This window comes from Salvelinus sp. IW2-2015, linkage group LG18, assembly GCF_002910315.2.
Source record: "Salvelinus sp. IW2-2015 linkage group LG18, ASM291031v2, whole genome shotgun sequence".
In the NCBI taxonomy this organism is placed as follows: Eukaryota; Metazoa; Chordata; class Actinopteri; order Salmoniformes; family Salmonidae; genus Salvelinus; species Salvelinus sp. IW2-2015.
Genome location: NC_036858.1, coordinates 42,081,166 through 42,104,577, shown reverse-complemented (window position 1 = coordinate 42,104,577; position 23,412 = coordinate 42,081,166). Strand labels below are relative to the sequence as shown.

At 42.8% G+C, this 23,412-nt stretch overlaps 1 protein-coding gene across 1 annotated transcript; it reads right to left on the bottom strand.

Moving 5' to 3' along the window:
* Positions 1–519: 519 nt before the first annotated feature.
* On the bottom strand, positions 520–22,724 carry LOC111977619 (SPARC). The gene is made up of 9 exons (XM_024007122.3): positions 22,352–22,724; positions 21,817–21,897; positions 12,791–12,863; positions 12,529–12,640; positions 11,529–11,647; positions 11,278–11,432; positions 10,636–10,748; positions 954–1,048; positions 520–809 (listed from the first exon to the last, which is right to left on the bottom strand). Exons 1-9 carry the CDS (start codon positions 22,481–22,483, stop codon positions 754–756), a joined length of 936 nt encoding a protein of 311 aa, XP_023862890.1. The 5' UTR covers positions 22,484–22,724; the 3' UTR covers positions 520–753.
* Positions 22,725–23,412: the final 688 nt, after the last annotated feature.

Sequence of the window (23,412 nt, the reverse complement as noted above, 5' to 3'; positions counted from 1 at the left end):
CACACAAAACAAAAACTAGAGCTATGGAAAAGCTGAGGCAACAGCTGAAATACCTCAATATGATAGAATGTACTGGAATGTATAAGCCTGTTAAGGGCTAATGATTTGGATCTTTGACATTACAAGAAGTCATTATTTCTAAATTTCCTCTTGACAAATATCATACGCTGTGGCTAATATTCCCCACATCAAACCTCTAACATACTTTATTTTTCCCCTAACTTTACTTCTTTCCGACTATTCCATCCCCCTCCCGTTCCTTTTCTAATTTCTGATCCCTTCCCTCCATTATCCCTCGTTCCCTTCCCTGGTCACGGCGTCTCACACTAAGCTTCCTCGCCTTCCATCATCTCTTTTCCATCTCTTCCGTCTATCATAGTATCCCACTGTCTCTGTGAGTCTTTCTCCATCTCTCTTTCCCACAGTAATTGGATGCTTGATCCATGCGACACGTCCTCTTGGTTCTTAATGAGCCCCTCTCTCCTCAGGCCATCCCCATACAGACACTAACGGGGCAGCCAGGTCTCATAGACATTTATTRCAGGCCCTTTCTCCACACAGATGAATGTACAGTGACCGTCACAAAACAGATGTCATAAATCAAAAACAAACACAGTACTGAGTGTGACAGTTAGGGGAGTATGATGCCGGAAGTGGAGAAAAGTGGATCATCTTTGATGCTTATTATTGTAGATAGCAGTGATAAACAGATGCACATGTAGACAAGCGAGRGGAGATGTGTTGATATCCAGGTCAAAGGTGGTTGTCGGTCTTCATGGGACACAGCTTACCGGATCCCATTTTCATAGCTGTCAGAGAAAGAAACATTTGCTGTAATTAAATCATTTCCTGTAATCAAATTTTGTTCAATTAAAGATGAAAACACATGACACACTAGGATCTACACGTAATGTAGCATCATTTAGATAGTGAGGGTAAGTGATTGCACCCACACATGAAGTTGTGGAACCAGATCTCTGAGCGATCCACCAGACAGGAGATCCATTCATGCAGGGTCACCTTACTGTTCTTGTTATGGTCACATGACCTGTATACAGAGAATATACATAAACAAACATATAGGTCTACTGTTGCAAATACACACACACACAAGCACACACACAAACACAAAGGGCAAATTAAGCATACAAACACAAAGGACAYATGCAAACAAACACATCTGCATACAATATGCACAGACTGACATTTGTCTTCACCCACAAAGAAACATTATCTTTGAAGGGTACCATTTCCATTTGTGCTAATCCACACACAGAGGGAAGCTCAGTGGGTAATAAACATTATCATTGCTGGGAATGGCTTGACATTGAGCCGGCCAGCCCCACTCCCACAAAACCTGTCACTGCAGACTGGCAGCACACACACAAGATTTACGACTGAGGCGGGAGTGGGGGAGGGGAGAGAGAGATGGAGAGAGGGAGATAGAGAGAGACAGAGATTGAATAGACATAGTAGGGAGGAAAGAGAGCGATTATGACATGGGTTATGGAGGAGGAAGTGATAGAGGGATGGAAGAGATRCATACATTGTCATCCTACAAGAAACATGGTATAGAGGAGATGGACCCGCTGGCTGCCCTCTAGGCTACAGAGAGCTGGTAGTCCCATCCACCAAACGACCAGGTGTGAAACAGGGAAGGGACTCAGGGGGTATGCTAATTTGGTATAGAGCAGACCTAACTCACTACATTGAATTAATCAAAACAGGAACATTTTACATTTGGCTAGAAATTCAAAAGGAAATGATCTTAACAGATAAAAATGTCCTCCTGTGTGCTACCTATATTCCCCACTAGAATCCCCATGCTTTAATTAAGACAGCTTCTCCATCCTGGAGGGGGAAATCAATCATTTCCAGGCCCAAGGACATGTACTAGTCTGTGGCGACCTAAATGCCAGAACCGGACAAGAACCTGACACCCTCAGCACACAGGGGGACAAACACCTGCCTGGAGGTGACAGCATTCCCTCCCCCATATGCCTCCCTAGGCACAACTATGACAACATAACCAACAAAAGCGGGTCACAACTCCTGCAGCTCTGTCGCACGTTGGGTATGTACACAGTCAATGGTAGGGTTCGAGGGGACTCCTATGGTAGGTACACCTATAGCTCATCTCTTGGCAGCAGTACTGTAGACTAATCTATCACTAACCTCAACCGAGAGTCTCTCCCCAGGGCATTCACAGTCAGCCCACTGACACTCCTATCAGACCACAGCAAAATCACAGTCTACCTGAACAGAGCAATACTCAATCATGAGGCATCAAAGCCAAAGGAACTGAGTAATATTAAGAAATGTATAGATGGAAGGAATGTAGTGTGGAAACCTATCAAAAAACAATTAGGCAACAACAAATTCAATCCCTTCTAGACAACTTCCTGGACAAAATGTTCCACTGTAATAGTGAAGGTGTACATTTGGCAGTAAAAAATGTTAAGAGTATATTTGACCTCTCAACTTCCCTATCTAATCTAAAAACTTAAAACAGAAAACCAAGGAAAATGAACCACAATGACAAATGGTTTGATGAAGAAATTGAGAAACCTGTCGATCCAAAAACAGAGTGTCATGCCCTGACCTTAGTTCCTTTTTTATGTCTCTATTTTGGTTTGGTCGGGGCRTGAGTTGGGGTGGGCATTCTATGTTTTTGTTCTATGTTTTGTATTTCTATGTGTTTGGCCTGGTATGGTTCCCAATCAGAGGCAGCTGTCTATCGTTGTCTCTGATTGAGAACCATACTTAGGTAGCCTGTTCCAACCTGTGTTTGTGGGTAGTTGTTTTCTGTTTAGTGTTTTTTCACCTTTCAGGACTGTTTTGGTCGTTCTCTTTGTTATTTTTGTTATTTCAGTGTTCATTTAATAAATATGGACACGTACCACGCTGCACCTTGGTCCTCTCCTTCCAACAGTCGTTAATGAACTACCCACCACCAACGGACCAAGCAGCGTGGAAAGAAGGAGGAATGGACATGGGAGGACATTCTGGACGGGAAGGGATCCTACACATGGGAGGAGATCCTGGCTGGAAGGGATCGCCTCCCATGGGAACAGGTGGAGGCAGCCAGGAGAGCAGAGGCAGCAGGAGAAGGGAACCAGCGGTACAAGGGAACACAGCTGGCAAGGAAGAGGCAGCCCCAATTTTTTGGGGGGGGGGCACACAGGGAGTGTGGCGGAGTCAGGTTGGAGACCTGAGCCCACTCCCCGTTCTTACCGGGGCGAGCATGTGACTGGTCAGGCACCGTGCTATGGGGTGATGCGCACGGTGTCTCGGCCGAGCATCCACAGGCCGGTGTGCTCGGTGCCAGCGTCCCGCATTTGCCGGGTGGAAGCTGGCATCCAGCCAGAACGGGTGGGGCCATGATAAAAAAAAAAAACTACAAAAAAAAAAAAAAAAAAAAAATAAATGATCTGAGTCTCGAGACCGCCAGTGCGCTCCCACGGCCCAGTGTATCCGGTGCCTCGGCCAAGGAAGAGGCCTCCTGCATGTCTTCCCCAGCCCTGGTGAGTCTGTGCCTGTGCTAAGCCTACCCTCTGCATCGTCTCCCCAGCCCTGGCTGAGTCCTGTGGCCTTCTCCCAGAACCAGGCCTTCCTGTGTGTTCTCTCCATTCCAGTGATGACCCAGGGCACGAGCCTCCAGGATGGATCCAGGGCACGAAGCCTCCAGCGGAAGTCATGGCAAGAAGCCTCCAGCTGATGATCCATCAGAAGCATGCGACCATAAGAAGCCTCCAGCGATGATCCATGGCAGAAGCCTCCAGCGATGATCCATGGCACGAACCTGCCAGCGTCCTGCCAAGCTGAGGCCCTCCGGCACGAAGTCAGCGACTCCAGTCGACGCCCGGCCTCCAGTCCGGAGCCGGACAGCGACGCCTCCAGTCCGAGCCGCCAGAGTCGCCCTCGCAGTCCGGAGCCGCAGAGTTCGCCTCCCAGTCCGGAGCCGCCAGAGTCGCCCTCCAGTCCGGAGCCGCAGAGTCCGCCCTCCCAGTCCCGGAGGGCCGAAATCCCCCAGTCCCGCAGAGTCCGCCCTCACAGTCCAGTCGAGAGTCGCCGCCAGGTCGGGCCTGCCAGCAGGCGCCCAGTCGCCTATTCGGGGTCCGCTGCAAGGGTCTCCAGTCCGGGGTGGCGGCGAGGGTCGCCGTCCAGAGAGGCGCCACCTATAGTGGGCAAGCTAAGGGTAGAGTGGGGTCCACGTCCCGCCAGAGGCCGCCCCGCGGATAGATGCCCCCGCAGACCCTCCCTAATGGGTTTAGGTTTTGCGGCCGGAGTCCGCACTCCTTTTTGGGGGGGTACTGTCAACCCTACCTTTGTTCTTTTTTATGTCTCTATTTTGGTTTGGGTCGGGGCGTGAGTTGGGGTGGTGCATTCTATGTTTTTGTTCATGTTGTTTGTTTTCTAGTGTTTGGCTGGTATGGGTTCCCCGCAATCAAGGGCAGCTGTCTAATCATTGTCTCTGATTGAGAACCATACTTAGGTAGCCTGTTCCCACCTGTGTTTGTGGGTAGTTTTCTGTTTAGTGTTTTTTCACCTTTCAGGACTGTTTCGGTCGTTCTTTGTTATTTTTGTTATTTCAGTGTTCATTTAATAAATATGGACACGTACCACGCTGCACCTTTGTCCTTCCAACAGCCGTTACACAGAGATCCAGAAAACCTGAGTCTATGCCTTCACTATGGTGCATCACTAAAACAATAAAGAAATACACTATGGAAAAAGCAGGAACAGCACGTCAGAAATCAGCTCAATGTAATTGAAGAATMCATAGACTCTAACCACTTCTGGGAAAATTGGAAAACACTAAACAACACAAAGAATTATCTATCCAAAATGGAGATGTATGGGTAAACCACTTCTACAATATTTTTGGCTCTATAACAAAGAACAAAGAACAAACAGCAAAAACATATACATGATCAAATACAAATCCTAGAATCAACTATTAAAGACTACCAGAACCCACTGGATTCTTCAATTACCTTGAATGAACTACAGGACAAAATARAAACCCTCCAACCCAAAAAGGCCTGTGGTGTTGATGGTATCCTCAATGAAATGATAAAATACACAGACAACAAATTCCAATTGGCTATACTAAAACTCTTTAACATCATACTTAGCTCTGGCATCTTCCCCAATATTTGGAACCAAGGACTGATCACATCAATCCACAAAAGTGGGGACAAATTTGACCCCAATAACTACCATGGGATATGCGTCAACAGCAACCTTGGGAAAATCCTCTRCATTATCATTAACAGCAAACTCGTACATTTCCTCAGTGAAAATAATGTACTGAGCAAATGTCAAATTTGGCTTTTTAGCAAATTATCGTACAACAGACCACGTATTCACCCTGCACACCCTAATTGACAAACAAACAAACCAAAACAAAGGCAAAGTCTACTTATGCTTTGTTGATTTCTAAAAAGCCTTAGACTCAATTTGGCATAAGGGTCTGCTATACAAATTGATGGAAAGTGGTATTTGGGGAAAAACATACGACATTATAAAATCCATGTACACAAACAAGTGTGCAGTTAAAATAGGCAAAAAACACACATTTCTTCCCACAGGGCCGTGGAGTGAGACAGGGATGCAGCTAGAGCCAACCTCTTCAACATATATATCAACAAATTGGCAAGGGCACTAGAAAAGTCTGCAGCACTCGGCCTAAACCTACTAGAATCTGAAGTAAAATGTCTACTGATGATCTGGTGCTTCTGTCACCAACCAAGGAGGGCCTACAGGAGCACCTAGATCTTCTGCACAGATTCTGCCAGACCTGGGCCCTGACAGTAAATCTCAGTCAGACCAAAATAATTGTCTTCCAAAATAGGTCCAGTCGCCAGGACCACAAATACAAATTCCATCTAGACATATCAGCGCCACAGGTAACTTCTACAAAGCTGTGAACGATCTGAGAGACAAGGCAAGAAGGGCATTCTATGCCATCAAAAGGAACATACATTTGACATACCAATTAGGATCTGGTTAAAAATACTTGAATCAGTTATAGAACCCATTGGCCTTTATGGTTGTGAGATCTTGGGTTTGCTCAACAACCAAGAATTCACAAAATKAGACAAACACCAAATTGGGATTCTGCATGCAGAATTCTGCAAAAATATCCTCAGTGTACAACGTAAAACACCGAATAACGCTCGCAGAGCAGAATTAGGCCGATACCCGCTAATGATCAAAATCCAGAAAATTTCTACAACCACCTAAAAGGAAGCGATACCCAAACTTAACAAAGCCATCACCTACAGAGAGATGAACCTGGAGWAGAGTCCCCTAAGCAATCTGGTATTGGGGCTCTGTTCACAAACACAAACAGACCCCAGGACAGCAACACAATTAGAYCCAACCAAATCATGARAAAACAAAAAGATAATTATTTCCAATGTGTCAAGTAATTAACAAAAAAACAAAGCATACTAGAATGCTATTTGGCCCTAACAGAGAGTACACAGTGGCAGAATACCTGACCACAGTGACTGATCCACATTTAAGGAAAGCTTTGACTATGTATAGACTCAGTGAGCATAGCCTTGCTATTGAGAAAGGCYGCCGTAGGCAGAMCTGGCTCCCAAGAGAAGACAGGCTATGTGCACACTGCCCACAAAATTAGGTGGAAACTGAGCTGCACTTCCTAACCTCCTGCCAAACGTATGACCATATTAGAGACACATATTTCCCTCAGATTACACAGATCCACAAATAATTCGAAAACAAACCCGATTTTGATAAACTCCCATATCTACTGGGTGAAATACCACAGTGTACCATCACAGAAGAAAGATTTGTGACCTGTTGTCACAAGAAAAGGGCAACCAGTGAAGAACAAACACCATTGTAAATACATCCAAATGCATGTTCTTTTGTTTTCCCTTTTGGTACTTTATACAGTGGGGAGAACAAGTATTTGATACACTGCAATTTTGCAGGTTTTCTACTTACAAGCTGTAGAAGGGTCTGTAATTTTTTTATCATAGGTAACACTTTGTCAAATCTGTGAGAGGCGGAATCTTAAACAAAAATCCCAGAAAATCACATTGTATGATTTTTTAAGTAATTAATTTTGCATTTATTGCATGACATAAGTATTTGATACATCCGAAAAGCAGAACTTATATTTGGTACAAGAAGCCTTTGTTTGCAATACAGAGATCATACGTTTCCTGTAGTTCTTGACCAGGTTTGCACACACTGCAGCAGGGATTTTGGCCCACTCCTCCATACAGATCTTCTCCAGATCCTTCAGGTTTCGGGGCTGTCGCTGGGCAATACGGACTTTCAGCTCCCTCAAAAGATTTTCTATTGAGTTCAGGTCTGGAGACTGGCTAGGCAACTCCAGGACCTTGAGTGCTTCTTACGGAGCCACTCCTTAGTTGCCCTGGCTGTGTGTTTCGGGTTGTTGTCATGCTGGAAGACCCAGCCACGACCCATCTTCAATGCTTTTACTGAGGGAAGGAGGTTGTTGGCCAAGATCTCGCGATACATGGCCCATCCATCTCCCTCAATACGGTGCAGTCGTCCTGTCCCTTTGCAGAAAAGCATCCCAAAGAATGATGTTTCCACGTCCAGGCTTCACGGTTGGGATGGTGTTCTTGGGGTTGTACTCATCCTTCTTCTTCCTCCAAACACGGCGAGTGGAGTTTAGACCAAAAAGCTCTATTTTTGTCTCATCAGACCACATGTTCTTCTCCATTCCTCTCTGGATCATCCAGATGGTCATTGGCAATTTTCAGACGGGCCTGGACATGCGCTGGCTTGAGGCAGGGGGACCTTGCGTGCACTGCAGGATTTTAATCCATGACGGCGTAGTGTGTTACTAATGGTTTACTTTGAGACTGTGGTCCCAGCTCTCTTCAGGTCATTGACCAGGTCCTGCCGTGTAGTTTCTGGGCTAATCCCTCACTTCCTCATGATCATTGATGCCCCACGAGGTGAGATCTTGCATGGAGCCCCAGACCGAGGGTGATTGACCGTCATCTTGAACTTCTTCCATTTTCTAATAATTGCGCCAACAGTTGTTGCCTTCTCACCAAGCTGCTTGCCTATTGTCCTATAGCCCATCCCAGCCTTGTGCAGGTCTACAATTTTATCCCTGATGTCCTTACACAGCTCTCTGGTCTTGGCCATTGTGGAGAGGTTGGAGTCTGTTTGATTGAGTGTGTGGACAGGTGTCTTTTTTACAGGTAACGGTTCAAACAGGTGCAGTTAATACAGGTAATGAGTGGAGAACAGGAGGGCTTCTTAAAGAAAAACTAACAGGTCTGTGAGAGCCGGAATTCTTACTGGTTGGTAGGTGATCAAATACTTATGTCATGCAATAAAATGCAAATTTTACTTAAAAATCATAAAATGTGATTTTCTGGATTTTTGTTTTAGATTCCGTCTCTCACAGTTGAAGTGTACCTATGATAAAAATTACAGACCTCTACATGTTTTGTAAGTAGGAAAACTGCAAAATTGGCAGTGTATCAAATACTTGTTCTCCCCACTGTATATACAGTGTTGTAACGATGTGCAAATGGTTAAACTCAGCAAAAAAAGAAATGTCCCTTTTTCAGGACCCTGTCATTCAAGATAATTCGTAAAGTTCCAAATAACTTCACAGACTCTCATTGTAAAGGGGTTAAACACTGTTTCCCATTCTTGTTCAATGAACCATAAACAATTAATGAACATGCACCTGTGGAACGGTTGTTTAGACACTAACAGCTTACAGACGGTAGGCAATTAAGGTCACAGTTGACCTAAGGTCACATGAAAACTTAGTACACTAAAGAGGCCTGTCTACTGACTCTGAAAAACACACGAAAGAAAGAGGCCCAGGGTCCCTGCTCATCTGCGTGAACGTGCCTAGGCATGCTGCAAGGAGGCATGAGGACCGCAGATGTGGCCAGGGCAATAAATTGCAATGTCGATACTGTGAGACGCCTAAGACAGCGCTATAGGGAGACAGGACGGACAGGACGGCTGATCGTCCTCGCAGTGGCAGACCACGTGTAACAACACCTGCACAGGATCGGTACATCCGACCATCACACCTGCAGGACAGGAACAGGGGTGGCAACAACAACTGCCCGAATTACAACAGGAACGCACAATCCCTCCATCAGTGCTCAGAATGTCTGCAATAGGCTGAGAGAGGCTGGACTGAGGGCTTGTAGGCATGTTGTAAGGCAGGCCTCACCAGACATCACCGGCAACAACGTGCCTATGGGCACAAACAGGACTGGACTGGCAAAAGTGCTCTTCACTGACGATTCGTAGTTTTGTCTCACCAGGGGTGATGGTCGGATTCTCATTAATCGTCGAAGGAATGAGCGGTACACGAGGCCTGTACACTGGAGCGGGATTGATTTGGAGGTGGAGGGTCATCGTGGTCTGGGGCGGTGTGTCACAGCATCATCGGACTGAGCTTGTTGTCATTGCAGGCAATCTCAACGCTGTGTGTTACAGGGAAGACATCCTCCTCCCTCATGTGGTACCCTTCCTGCAGGCTCATCCTGACATGATCCTCCAGCATGACAATGCCACCAGCCCTACTGCTCGTTCTGTGCGTGATTTCCTGCAAGACAGGAATGTCAGTGTTCTGACATGGCCAGCGAAGTGCCCGGATTCTCAATCCCATTGAGCACGTCTGGCCTGTTGGATCTGAGGGTGGGAGGGCTAGGGCCATTCCCCTCAGAAATGTCCAGGAACTTGCAGGTGCCTGGGTGGAAGAGTGGGGTAACATCTCACAGCAAGAACTGGCAAATCTGGTGCAGTCCATGAGGAGGAGATGCACTGCAGTACTTAATGCAGCTGGTGGCCACACCAGATACTGACTGTTACTTTTGACTTTCCCTTTGTTCAGAGACACATTATTCAATTTCTGTTCGTCACGTGTCTGTAGAACTTGTTCAGTTTGTCTCAGTTGTTGAATCTTGTTATGTTCATACAAATATTTACACTTGTTAAGTTTGCTGAAAATAAACACAGTTGACAGCGAGAGGAAGTAAWWTTTTTTGCTGAGTTTACATAATATGACATTTGTAATGTCTTTATTCTTTTGGAACTTCTGTGAGTGTAATGTTTACTGTTCATTTGTATAGTTTTTTTTCTCACTTTTGTATAGTATCTACTTCACTTGCTTTAGCAATGTTAACATATGTTTCCCATGCCAATAAAGCCCCTTGAATTGAAGAGAATGATGAKTGGGGAGGGGGGTTGGTTGGTTAGTAGAGGGAGAGCGGGGCTCAGAGGAAGGCTGATTGGCACAGAGGATCTGTTRAGGATGGGGTGCAGAGAGCACATGTGAATGGGATAAATGACATGACGAGGTGAGACATTTTAACCCTCTACATTCAGGAAATCATTTGACATTCCATTTACAAATTGGTTTAATTGCCCCAAATGTCAAATTTTTCCATAACATTCTCAATATATCAGTTCAATTGATAAGTATTTTCTTTATTGATTGAGATGAAATTATATTGATAGTTGGCAACTGATAAAGACAGTAATGAACATGGTGGGGATTTGTATCTATCATAATTTGTATGTGGTGCATAGAGGAGAAGGGAAATGTGAAGTCTAGTGTGTATTCAGAGTGGGGCTCACTGGAAGAAGAAGTTAGCACATTGCTCGAGAGGCATCCTCTTGTAGCGCAACTTCCTCAGGTCCCTCTGACTCAGCTTCCCGTCCTTGTTCTTGTCCAGCAGGGCAAACCTCCGCTACACCATTCAGGAGAGGAAAGAGAGGTAACATCTCAGCAGAAGAATATTAAATGACAAAAATGTGCCATTCATGCCCAGGTTCTCCTATTTGCCAATAACTTTAAGGAGGATGAACAGAGTGGGAGGGAGGAGGAAGGAGGACAACGAGAAGGTTAAGGATGTGGTTAGTTGAATAGATAAAGGAATGGCGAGAGGACAGGAAGGCAGGGATGGGGATATAATATTACCACCCAGTTAACTTTCTTATTGAATAATTGAGTGATTATTGACAGTTTATTTATACTGGGGTTCCTGTAAGCCCCCTCATTCTGAGTTGTGGAAGACCACACAATAAGCTAAACAGGAGCTTGTTAACCTTAGCAATTTAACACCACAACACAACTCATAGTGCTCTTCATGCCCTTCAATATAGTTCATGATAAGTGTAATCAGGTGCAGTAGCGCTTGGGTAGAGCTAAATCTTGCAAACACTGCAACCCTCCAGGACCATAGTTGCCAAGCCCTTTTCTTCTGTCTTGTCTGTTACCTGGGCTAGGTGGGTGCGCTGGGCATGGCTCAGGCARCTCTGGGGCAGGGCGTAGGGGGCATAAGACTTTCCCATACGACTCAATAGGAGGAACCAGTCCATTAGGCGGTATGGGAATTGGCCATACTCCTCCTCTGTGCAGTTTGTCTTGGGAACTGGGAAACAAACATAAGAAAGCATGAAGTGGGAACTGGACTTGAATAAGGCTTATTATGTAGGTACAGTACTGTGAATGAGTTTGTGTGTCCTACCAAGACAGGGCCCTATATGAGCCAGTCCAATGCGACGTCTCTTGCGGCAGGCTTCTCTATGCAGCAGACACTCGTTCCCATAGGTCTTTCCCAGAACACTGCACACTGGTGCCCCCTGCCTGTACACACAAATCATTACACGTGTAATGAATAAAGCTTACTTTTCCTTATTGATCAAAACAGTTTGCGCATATATTWTGACACATTTTGTGATGTTTTTGTTCATTTTGGTGTTTTGCAGKTTTTTTTKGGGCTGTTCGAGCACACAACATTTTTTCTTGAGGCATGCTGAAGTTCGATAGCCRAAGTCTACGCCCCTTCGCCAGTGATTGGTCAACAGTAGGGATTCATCAATAAAGTGTTTGCTGTCATTCAATGACAGATKACTTGTTTTCAAGCAATTATTTTCACTTGAGAAATACTGCACCAAACATCTTAGTTAGATTGCGTGACTAAGACCTGGAAAAAATTCTAAATATTGACCAATTTCTTGATCTATCTTAGGTTGATTCTGACTATTTTGAGGAAGTGTTACTGTAAGGGAGGACGGGGACGAAAGTTACTCAGAGATTGATAGAGCTAGAGACAACATTGTTTTTTTAATGACAAAAAACGTATACATGTCCTCGACCATTAGCAACTGTAATTACATTTCTGGGGTAAATTAGTTGAAATTAAATAGACCGAGAATAGAACTCCCGCAAAGTTACTTTTGTACCTGCTGGCAGGGTGAGAGTAACACAGCCTTGGGACGGAAGTAACAGCTATCTCCATGATTCTGGTTTGTAATGGTCATTAACCTTCAGCAAATGTACTATCAGACATAATTTAATGTTTGTGTCGATTTGAATAGTTAATACAATAGGTTCGTAATTTATGAAAAGGAGCCATGCGTCAACATCGCAATGTTGTGCAACCACAATATTTTGCCTTACAATATTAATCGGTGTAATGCACCTGTCTTGAATACAACTGAATTACGTTTGTGGTGTGGCCCTACCGTGGGCAGGTCTTCGGACACACACACTTTGGGACGAGGACTTCGTTGTCCTGCACCACTTGGCACCAGGAGCCCATTGGACTGTGACACTTCAGCAGCTCACACAGTTGGACTGGGACATGGGGAGGGAGGGAGAAATGGAGAAACAGTGGAGGAAGTGACTGTCACTAGGCTTTAAATATTAACTGAGTTTGTGCATGAATTTAATGTTGGATATAAACCAACTAGGACAAAGTTAACAACGATGGCAGACTTGTCTCACCTGGGTCCACTCTACCCAGGTATGGTCTCAGACTGTCCTCAGCCTGCCTTTGTTTGCGCTGGGATCTTCCTCCCTGAACAACACATAGAATTCAGGAGCAAAAAGAGACAGACAGCTCTGTTATCAGTTTGTAACATTGAATAGACCCTGAACATGCGTTTGTCTTTTCATGCTGTGATCTTTGAGGCCGCTGTACTAATACAGCATATTTTAGGCCCTATCCACTCAACATGAGTTGATAACTTCAATTGCTGTGTTCTGGAGAAAAACTGTTTTATTGAATTATATTTTAGGTGGTTGGGTTCTCAGACAAATAGAGGCCAAGCAACAGTCAGAGCCTCTCCCAAATTATTAGATGTCTCTTCAACCATAATAAATATGCACATGCCTGYCTGTCTAAATAAAATAAAATTGTATTGTATTTTACTTGTCACATGCTTCATAAACAACTGGTGTAGGCTAACAGTGAAATGCTTACTTACGGGTCCTTCTTCAACAATGCAGAGTTAAAGATAAAAAATAAAATAGAAATAGTGACGCGAGGAAATACACTGTAAATAACGAATAACAATGACAAGTAAAAATAACATGGCTATATTCAGGGAGTACCAGTGCCGAGTTGATGTGCGAGGTAATTGAGGTAGTTATTTGCATATAGGTAGGGTTAAAGTGACTGAGCAATGGGATAGATAATAGACAGTAGCAGCAGCATGTAGCCATTTCATTAGCCATTTAGCAGTCTTGTTTAGCCGTCTTATGGCTTGGGTGTAAAAGTTGTTTAGGGTCCTGCTGGTTCCAGACTTGGTGCACTGGTACTGTTTTCCGTGTGGTATCGGTGAGAACAGTCTATAGCTTGGGTGGCTGGAGTCTTTAAAAATGTTTTGGGCCTTCCTATTACACCGCCTGGTATGGAGGTCCTGGATGGCAGGGAGCTCCGCCCCAGTGATATACTKGGCCGTACTCACCACCCTTTGTAGTGCCTTGCGACCGGGTGTCTTGCTGTTGCCATCAGTCAAGATGCTCTCAATGGTGCAGCTGTATAACTATTTGAGGATCTGAGGGCCCATGCCAAATCTCAGCCTTCTGAGGGGGAAGAGGCACTTTCCAGTGCTGCATTTGTAAATCGGGAGGTGCCAGAACAAAAAGTAAGCGTGAGAAGGGGGTGACCTGGGGAGTTCTGAGGTACCAGAATGCATGAAAAAATATATATATAAAAATCATCTCTATAGTAAAGCATTGCATGCATATCATCTCATTTGTGTAGTGGCATAGAACAGTAGAGTAGAGGCACTTACAGAAGTTGCACATATGGGGAACATTTTTAGTAGCCTAGGGTGCGGGAAAAATGGGACCTTTTATAAATGCATTTCATTCAAATCTACATAATTTTACATGAATGGAGACTTTGGCAGAGTATTTTTTAATACCGCACATACGATCGAAATGGCAGGGTACTTTGACACTGACAAACTGAGAATCTGAAATCAATAAAAACGACCTTCCATCAATAGCCTTGGCCCAGGTGTGTGGAGACACATATTGTAGGCTACAATATGAGAAGGAAATTAWAGTCCTAAAAATGCCGATGGCTGATGGCTCCTGCCAAAAAGCCTATTTCTCACTTGTTTTACTTTGTAAAACAATATTTGGAAGTTGATCAAATATTTAGGTAGCTTACAGCATAGAGTATTCTCTTTTCAGCAGGAGCCATTTGCTTTCCAACCTGTGTTTTCCCTCGATTGAATTTGAAATATTGCGAAAGGCGTGTTTTGTCTGCATGCTGTTTTTTTCGAAGACAGATTTGTCGCACGCTCCCGACTGTAGACTATTCCTGTTAWTGGGCTACAATCAACAGCTAGGTTATTTTTTTAAAGAAGCTATTGATCTGCTGTTGCTAAATTATAGGCCTTCTCATGGTGTAGTTGCCTATTCTGAATAATTTAATGTATTTCTGAACAGACAGCAGTAATTATATACTTTTAGCAAATGTATTTCAATTTATCAGGGGTGCTGCAGTTCCTTCAGAACCCTTCGCACAATTCTATAAGGAAATACATGATGAAGTGCAATGCTGGAGAGATGAGAGTTGCAGGCTCATTTCTATCAGAGCAGTGAGGGAGAGAGATCATATAAAGTGCATCTCATTCTAGCTGTGTGAGAGCTTCTCACACAGCCACAGCCAAGTGTTGGTCTCAATCATAGGTTACAATGTTGCGCAAACAATAAACCCAGGCAGGCCCATCCTGAATCAACCTTTACAATATTAGGCCCCGGCTGAAAATCTACTTTCTCACGTACATTTTTTGTGGGTTTGTGAATATTAACGGCAGAGGAATTTATACATTGCAAAAACAGAAAAAAAAATGTCATGCCACGAGAGGTACCGGATCCAGCCAAATAGGTTCCGGTGTTGTGCGGAAAAGCTCCCCCCCTGCCAGAAATAAACCCCCATCAATTCTTCATTGCTGCGACTTGCTTGAACGCACACACACTCAATTCTTCATTGATGCGACTTGCTTACTAGTTTAAATTTCTGATCACGTTAGGCTGCTATTCATTTAAAAAAATTATGTTGGTTAATCGCGGGGCGGCACTAATAATGTCTGCAGTTTTCGGTTTGGCTATTTGTTTCAAGTGTATTAGTCTATAAATAAATCTCTTTGCCAAAATCCGTCATCTCTCCCATGTCTTATTCGACTAATACTTGTTCTGAAATGTTTATTACTTGCCTACATTTTACTCCCTCCTATATGTTTAAAATAACACACATACATTAATTACTMATTTCGGTTGCCTATCCTGATGTGAAGTTTGTTCGAAAGAAAATATTTGACTCTGATGTGTGCCACAGAAAGTATTTGACTCTAGCCACAAAATTAAGGAAATTAGAAGGGAGGGGGGGATTTCGGCAAGGCTATTTTCTTGCCTGCCGAAATCCCCCCCGCCCCTTCTATTATTGGACTGGAAGGCCTGGCAAACTTCATAATCATTTTGGTAGCTCATGGTGAACAGTGGTGTGTGCCACAGAAAGAATTTGATTCTAGTCATAAAATTAAGGAAATTAGAAGGGCGGGGGAGGATTTCGGCAAGGCTATTCTCTTGCCTGCCGAAATTTCCCCCCCTCTTCTATTTTTGGATTGCAGGGCCTGGCACACTTCATAATCATTTCGGTAGATCATGTTTACCAGTAGTGTGTGCCACAAAAATAATTTGACTCTAGCCACAAAATTAAGGAAATTAGAAGGGGGGGGGGGGGATTTCGGTAAGGCCTGCCTGCCTTCTATTTCAGAATCATTTTTGGTGACCTATCATGCCCTCTGATTTGTGCCACAGGAAGTATTAGACTCTAGTCACAAAAGGAAGTGGTTATTTCAGCAATAATTGTTTTCAGAGMCCTTTACTGTTCTCTCTACCCATCACTCAATCCCCCATCCCATCGTGCTTTTCCCTTTATGGCTTTTCCTACATTTTCTTTCAACTTTTTAATAATAATAATAATAATAATAAATCTAAAATTTGTACTCTGGGCAAAAAATAAAGTTCAAATATATAAGTCAACATGAGTGCATATACATAATCACAGTAAACTGTTATAAGAAGAGAAAAAAATTATATAAAAAATTAATGTATAATAGTATAATAAACAAAACTATGACTGAATGTGCCTCCATGAAGAATCCCCTCCCCAAGTGGTCCCTTCGCCCTCAATAGGACACCCCCATTACCTCCACCATCCYCATCAACCTCCCCCACCCCTCAACCACAAAACACAATAATGATAATAATAATAGAAATTGAAACACAAAAAATATATACCAAGATATATATACACACATATGTACAGTACGTATACAGATTCACAGGACACTCAACTTCTCTTATCTCTTTTCCTACATCAGATATGCAGGTGATATTTCCACCTGGATGACATTACATAATCAGCAACACAGAGATGCTCTTCATCCGAGGGAATGCCTGCCCATGCTCAGATGTTAGATATTCAGAGATGATCACGTCATTTACATTCCAGCCATTGTCAGCTCCAGATTTGACTACTTCAACTCACACCCTGCTGGAATCCCTGCATTCTCAGATTCCCATCTGTTATTATTCTCTATATTGTAATCAATAAAGTGTTTCAAAATTCTGTACTTTTATTAACATAWACAGTTGAAGTCGGAAGTTTACATACACTTAGGTTGGAGTCATTAAAACTAGTTTTTCAACCACTCCACAAAATTCTTGTTACGAATCCCGCCGAAGATGGTGCCTCTTCCCGTTCGGGCGGCGCTCGGCGGTCGTCGTCTCCGGCCTACTAGCTGCCACCGATCCCCTTTTCTGTTTCATTTAGTTTTGTCTGATTTGTATCACCTGTTTTGTGTTTAGGTTTATTGTGGGCTATTTAAACCCAGTTGGCCCGCCGACTTTTGTGCGGGCTTGTTTTTCTGTTTGTGGTGTCGTATTTTCTTGTGRTGTCTGTTCCATGTGGATTTTGTCCTGTTTGTTTTGGACTGTACTTGACGCGCCCTTGTATGTGTGGCGTAGCCGTCTCGTTATATTCTTTTGGAATATTAAATCCACTTGCTTCTCACTACCCTGCTCTCTGCGCCTGACTCYATCACCACTTTTGGAATTGTGACAATTCTTGTTAACAAGCTACAGTTTTGGCAAGTCGGTTAGGACATCTACTTTGTGCATGACACAAGTAATTTTTCCAACAATTGTTTACAGACAGATTATTTCACTGTTTCACAATTCCAGTGGTTCAGAAGTTCACATACACTAAGTTGACTGTGCCTTTAAACAGCTTGGAAAATTCCAGAAAATKATGTCATGACTTTAGAAGCTTCGATTCAGCTAATTGACGATAATTTGGTCATTGGGAAGGTGGTACTGTTGGATGTATTTTCAAGGACTACTTTCAAAGTCAGTGCCTCTTTGCTTGACATCATGGGAAAATCAAAGAAATCAGCCAAGACTCAGAAAAAAAATTGTAGACCTCCACAAGTCTGGTTCATCCTTGGGAGCAATTTCCAAATGCCTGAAGGTACCACGTTCATCTGTACAAACAATAGTACGAAGTATAAACAACATGGGACACGCAGCCGTCGTACCACTTAGGAAGGAGATGCGTTCTGTCTCCTAGAGATGAACGTACTTTGGTGCAAAAAGTGCAAATCAATCCAGAACAACAGCAAAGGACCTTGTGAAGATGCTGGAGGAAACAGGTACAAAAGTATCTATATCACAGTAAAATGAGTCCTATATCGACATAACCTGAAAGGCTGCTCAGCAAGGAAGAAGCAACTGCTCCAAAACCGCCATAAAATAAGCCAGACTACAGTTTGCAACTGCACATGGGGACAAAGATCATACTTTTGGAAGAAATGTCCTCAGGTCTGATGAAACAAAAATAGAACTGTTTGGCCATATTGACCATCGTTATGTTTGGAGGAAAAGGGGGGAGGTTTGCAAGCCGAAGAACACCATCCCAAAAAGCATGGGAGTGGCAGCATCATGTTGTGGGGTGCTTTGCTGCAGGAGGGACTGCTGCACTTCACAAAATAGATGGCATCATGAGGAAGGAAAATGATGTGGATATATTGAAGCAACATATCAAGACATCAGTCAGGAAGTTAAAGCTTGGTCGCAAATGGGTCTTCCAAATGGACAATGACCCCAAGCATACTTCCAAAGTTGTGGAAAAATGGCTTAAGGACAACAAGTCAAGGTATTGGAGTGGCCATCACAAAGCCCTGACCTCAATCCTATAGAAATTTGTGGGCAGAACTGAAAAAGCGTGTGCGAGCAAGGAGGCTTCAAACCTGACTCAGTTACAAGCTCTGTCAGGAGGAATGGGACAAAATTCACCCAACTTATTGTGGGAGCTTGTGGAAGGCTACCGAAACATTTCACACCAAGTTAAACAATTAAAGGCAATGCTACCAAATACTAATTGAGTGTATGTAAACTTCTGACCCACTGGGAATGTGATGAAAAATAAACATCTGAAATATTATCATTCTCTATAATATTATTCTGACATTTCACATTCTTAAAATAAAGAGGTGATCCTAACTGACCTAAGACATGGAATTTTTACTAGTATTAATGTCAGGGATTGTGAAAAACTGAGTTTAAATGTTTTGGCTAAGGTGTATGTAAACTTCTGACTTCAACTGTATGTTCAGATCATTCCTGAGAGAGAAGGGGCGTAATATCTCCAGATGGGCGTGTGGTACCCTTCCTCACCATGCCAACTAGATGTTACTTCTTGTGGGGTCTTTGCCTTGAAAGTAAGTTTGAGAGTATAAGTAATGCACAATTAACCTACTGAAAATATACTGACTAAAAGGTAAAACAGCACTGTCAAATTATATTATAGCTGTGTCGTTGTATACTTGCGAATTATAATCTTAAGTGTAAATTTTTGTTATGGAAAACTGAAATGCCCATCACATTTTTTCCCCAGTTTGCTGAATGTGTTCTGAAGGAGGCGTGATTGTCTTTTCAAATACGGACAAAGATGTTACATCATGAGAGAAGAAATAGCAGTCACTCTCCTCCAAAACACTAGTATGTTATTTTTTCTAATTTAATATAATTATAGATTAAAAATAATTATCTATAGGTTATCTTTGATCAAATGACTAGATGGCCACTAAAACACATGTATTTAAATAATTTTGTTTACAAAAAACCAATACTATTCCTTGTTCCCTGTTTGCTCAAAAAATACATGTAAAGATGTATAGACTACTTGATATTATGTTTTGCTAGATGACCTGAGCCAGCTGTGCTACTTCTGTAGGGAGTGAACAATAATGAGGAAGACACTAACGGTGTAATTGCTTGTTCACTTCTAAAAGGCACATTTTTACGAGTACAAACTTGTATAATCAGTAATATTTCTAAGATAGTATTATCCACTTTGTCTGATAATGAAATAATTGTAATTCAAGAAATGTATTTAAGTTTTAAATATATAAAATAATTTCATCATAAATTTTCTGATTTGGTTGTGACTGCTGCAACGATGGTTCCACCTGTCCTGTATGAAACCATCCATCATTGGAGGATTATGTCTGCGCTGCCTGTGAGGACGAGGTTAGGCTTGAGTTCAGGCGACGGTATCACCTGGAATTTCCGTAAAATGTGGACTAAATGTTCAGTCGAGCTGTTGCAACTTTCCAATTTGTTTATGTTATTTATTGTCTTTTTATATGAGATTTTTTGTCATTTTATATCAATATTATGCAAAGAGTTTCTTTATACTCTAATTGCTTTCTGTGGACACACTACTGTTAACATGAGCTACCAAAACGATTCTGAAGTGTTCCAGGCCTTGCAGTCGCAAAATAGAAGGGGGGGGGGGGGGGGGGGGGGATTTCGGTCGGCAAGAAAATAGCCTTGCCAAACCCCCACCCCCCTTCTAATTTCCTTAATTTTGTGGCTAGAGTCAATACTTTCTGTGGCACACACTACTGGTCAAGATGAGTTACAAAATTATTCAGAAGTGTGCCAGGCTTGCAGTCCCAAGATAGAAGGGGGGGGGGGGGGGATTTCGGCAGGCAAGAAAATAGCCTTGCCGAAACCCCTCTTTTAATTCCCTTAATTTTGTGGCTAGAGTCAAGTACTTTCTGTGGCACACATCAGAGTCAAATACTTTTCTATAGAACAAACTTCACATCAGGATAAGCAACCGAAATGAGTAATTAATGTATGTGTGTTATATTAAACATAGAGGGAGTAAAATTTTGGTAAGGCTATAACATTTCAGAACAACTATTAGTCGAATAAGACACGGGAGAGATGACGAATTTTGGCAAAAAGTTATTTATGGACTAATACACTTGAAACAACAAGCCAAACCGAAAATCTGCAGACATTACTAGTGTCTACCCCGCGATCAAACCGACAAAGTAATTTAATGAAACGCAGCCTAACGTGATCATAAATCTCAACTAACAATCAAGTCGCAGTAATGAAGAATTGAGTGCGTGCGAGTTTCGCGAAGGGGGGGAGAGTTCTGGCAGGGGGGAGCTTTTCGGCACAACACCTGAAACAAAACAGTCCAAAATGGAGAGGTGCTGGATCCCGGCAGGATGTGTGGACCATATGAATTCCTTAGTGATGTGGACACCGAGGAATTTGAAGGTCTCAACCCGCTCCACCACAGCCCCATCAACATTATCAGTCTGCCACTGATAATAAATAAAAATATTCAAGCCAATCCAGTGTCCATAAGTTATTTCACTTTATATATGGAAGCTATGTAGATTGATGACTTTTTTTGGAGTATATGGAAGCTTGACTGGCACAGAACAGCCCCCCACCCCTGAATCTATCCTCAATCTACTACCAGGGTCTTTGTAGTCTGAGCCAGACCCACATCTGCCCTGAACATATGCTCCATTCTAATGAGAAACAGGTGTATTGTGACCAAAAATTCTGGAGCCTCAGCTCCCAAAGCCCAATTTAACACAAATGTATCACCCTTTAAACTCCAACTCAATTCCATTTCAATAACAAACAGATTTACCTCCATCTAATTCCAAAATGTGGGACCATTTCTCAATGTGTATGCTACAAGCTTTCCTACTTCAGTAGGCCAAAATATTTTTCCTTCTGTTGTTTTGACATGCCAAGTGATTTCCTCAGCTGTACACACATGTTTACCTGGTGCCTGGCTGGATATTAAAGTATGCATTGACTTCTATGAACAGTCCTCAATGTATAACAGTCCCACCTTTCCGTACCGCCTGGGATGGAAATATACATTTCTCAGGTTACCAGGGGTGTATTCAGTGAGATGAAACATTTAGAACGCTGAAGATAAATATGTAATGAATAGAGCTTACAACATTTAGTATTCTAMATGACAGACCATAGACTGTGACAGACAGACAATCATATTGTATGTTCTATAACCTTCTGTAACATTTCTGTCTGAACCTCCTGTAACATTGTACTCTTTTGAACAGGTCCCAGCCTCCTAATGTAATGAGGAGAAAGGTTATACTCACCATGGCCAGGTCAGGGTGAAAGGTCAGGACCAGCAGGCAGAGCAGGTTCATAGTCAGGTGCATTGTGGTCAAGATGGCAGGCTGACCGCGGGAGAAAGGAGTTTCTAACAGGTCAATTCATCTATTATACCACTTGTATATCAAATGAATGAAATAAAWAATATAAACATTCAAACAATATCCTTTTATATGATTTTTATGCATACACTGTAAAACAACCGAAGTTACAGAGGAGTGAAAGACAARTACAACTTTCAGATTGTCAATTTATCCATAAATGCTTGGATAACAGACACATATTTCTTACTTATCTCCTTCCYTAATGCAGCTTATTTATTGTAATTTCCCTCCATTATTTATCAGCCATTCCAATAATGTAGAATAAAACAATGAAGCTCTGTCAGAAGAAAGCAATAATTTCCCATTACTGTACTGTAGGAGCCAGATTGAGTTACATGGAGAGGACATTAGACATCAACAGAGGAAGTCATTATATGGAACAAGTCATGTTCCTCCWCTGCTTCAAAAATCTTACCAGTTTCACTTGCTTCTGTCGTCCGTTGCTATTCCCCTTGTTCTCCTGCGTCTTGCCAGCTGCATAGCTTTTCCTCTCCTTTTCACACACTTTTTGAAGGTATCTGTTTTTATGGTCCAATTCTGCTCCCATACTTTCTCTCTCCTTTATTTGATTGTCTATTTTTACATTTTCACCTTATCTGCCCCTCCTCCCTCCTTTCTGCCTCCTCCTCTTACCGAAATGTTCCCTCACTTCAGTTCACATTATYTCCCTGTTGAGAGGCCACATCAGCAGACCCAAAATACTCAGAGCAAAATACTTCAGTCATTAGGCAGTCAATCAATTAGACAAAAACAGAAAATGCTATTCAAGACATAGGTAAAGGTAACTATTGTGAGAGAGTGTATGAATAGGGCTTAACTGTACCTATGATGTAAAAAGAGGAAGCGAGTGAGTGAATGAGTGCGAGAGATGGGGGAGAGCAAGAGACAAAGAGACAGAGAGAAAGAGAGAAAAAGAGACAGAGAGACAGAGAGACAGAGAGACAGAGAGACAGAGAGAGAGACAGAGACAGAGACAGAGACAGAGAGAGAGACAGAGAGAGAGAGAGATTTATTAGCTGAGCCCATGTGTTCTCTGGGCCTGTAAATATGTCTGTGAACGAGTGCCAACCTCAATGAGAACCAGTTTCCCTTCCTTACAAACCTGTCATCGTGCACACCTCAAATACACCGCAGAGGTGAATGGGGATAATAGCAACTTTTGTATGTTCAGTGTTGTGAAAGAATGAAGCCCATAGTAATTACTATCCTCCATTTTCAGAGAACCTCATAGGTATGAACATACATTTATCTTCATCAATCCTCATAAAGGAACAAACTTTACACAGTTTGTCAGGGCTGAAGATACTGATGTAGGGAGGGAAGCTCCCGCTTAGCCCAGTCCAAGCTCTTCTCTGTCCTGGCACCKTAATGGYGGAACCAGCTTCCCTCACAGCAGAGCCCATCTTCCGAAAACATCTACATCTGAAACCATACCCCTCTAAGAGTATCTTAAATAATCTCATAGCAACCCCCCTC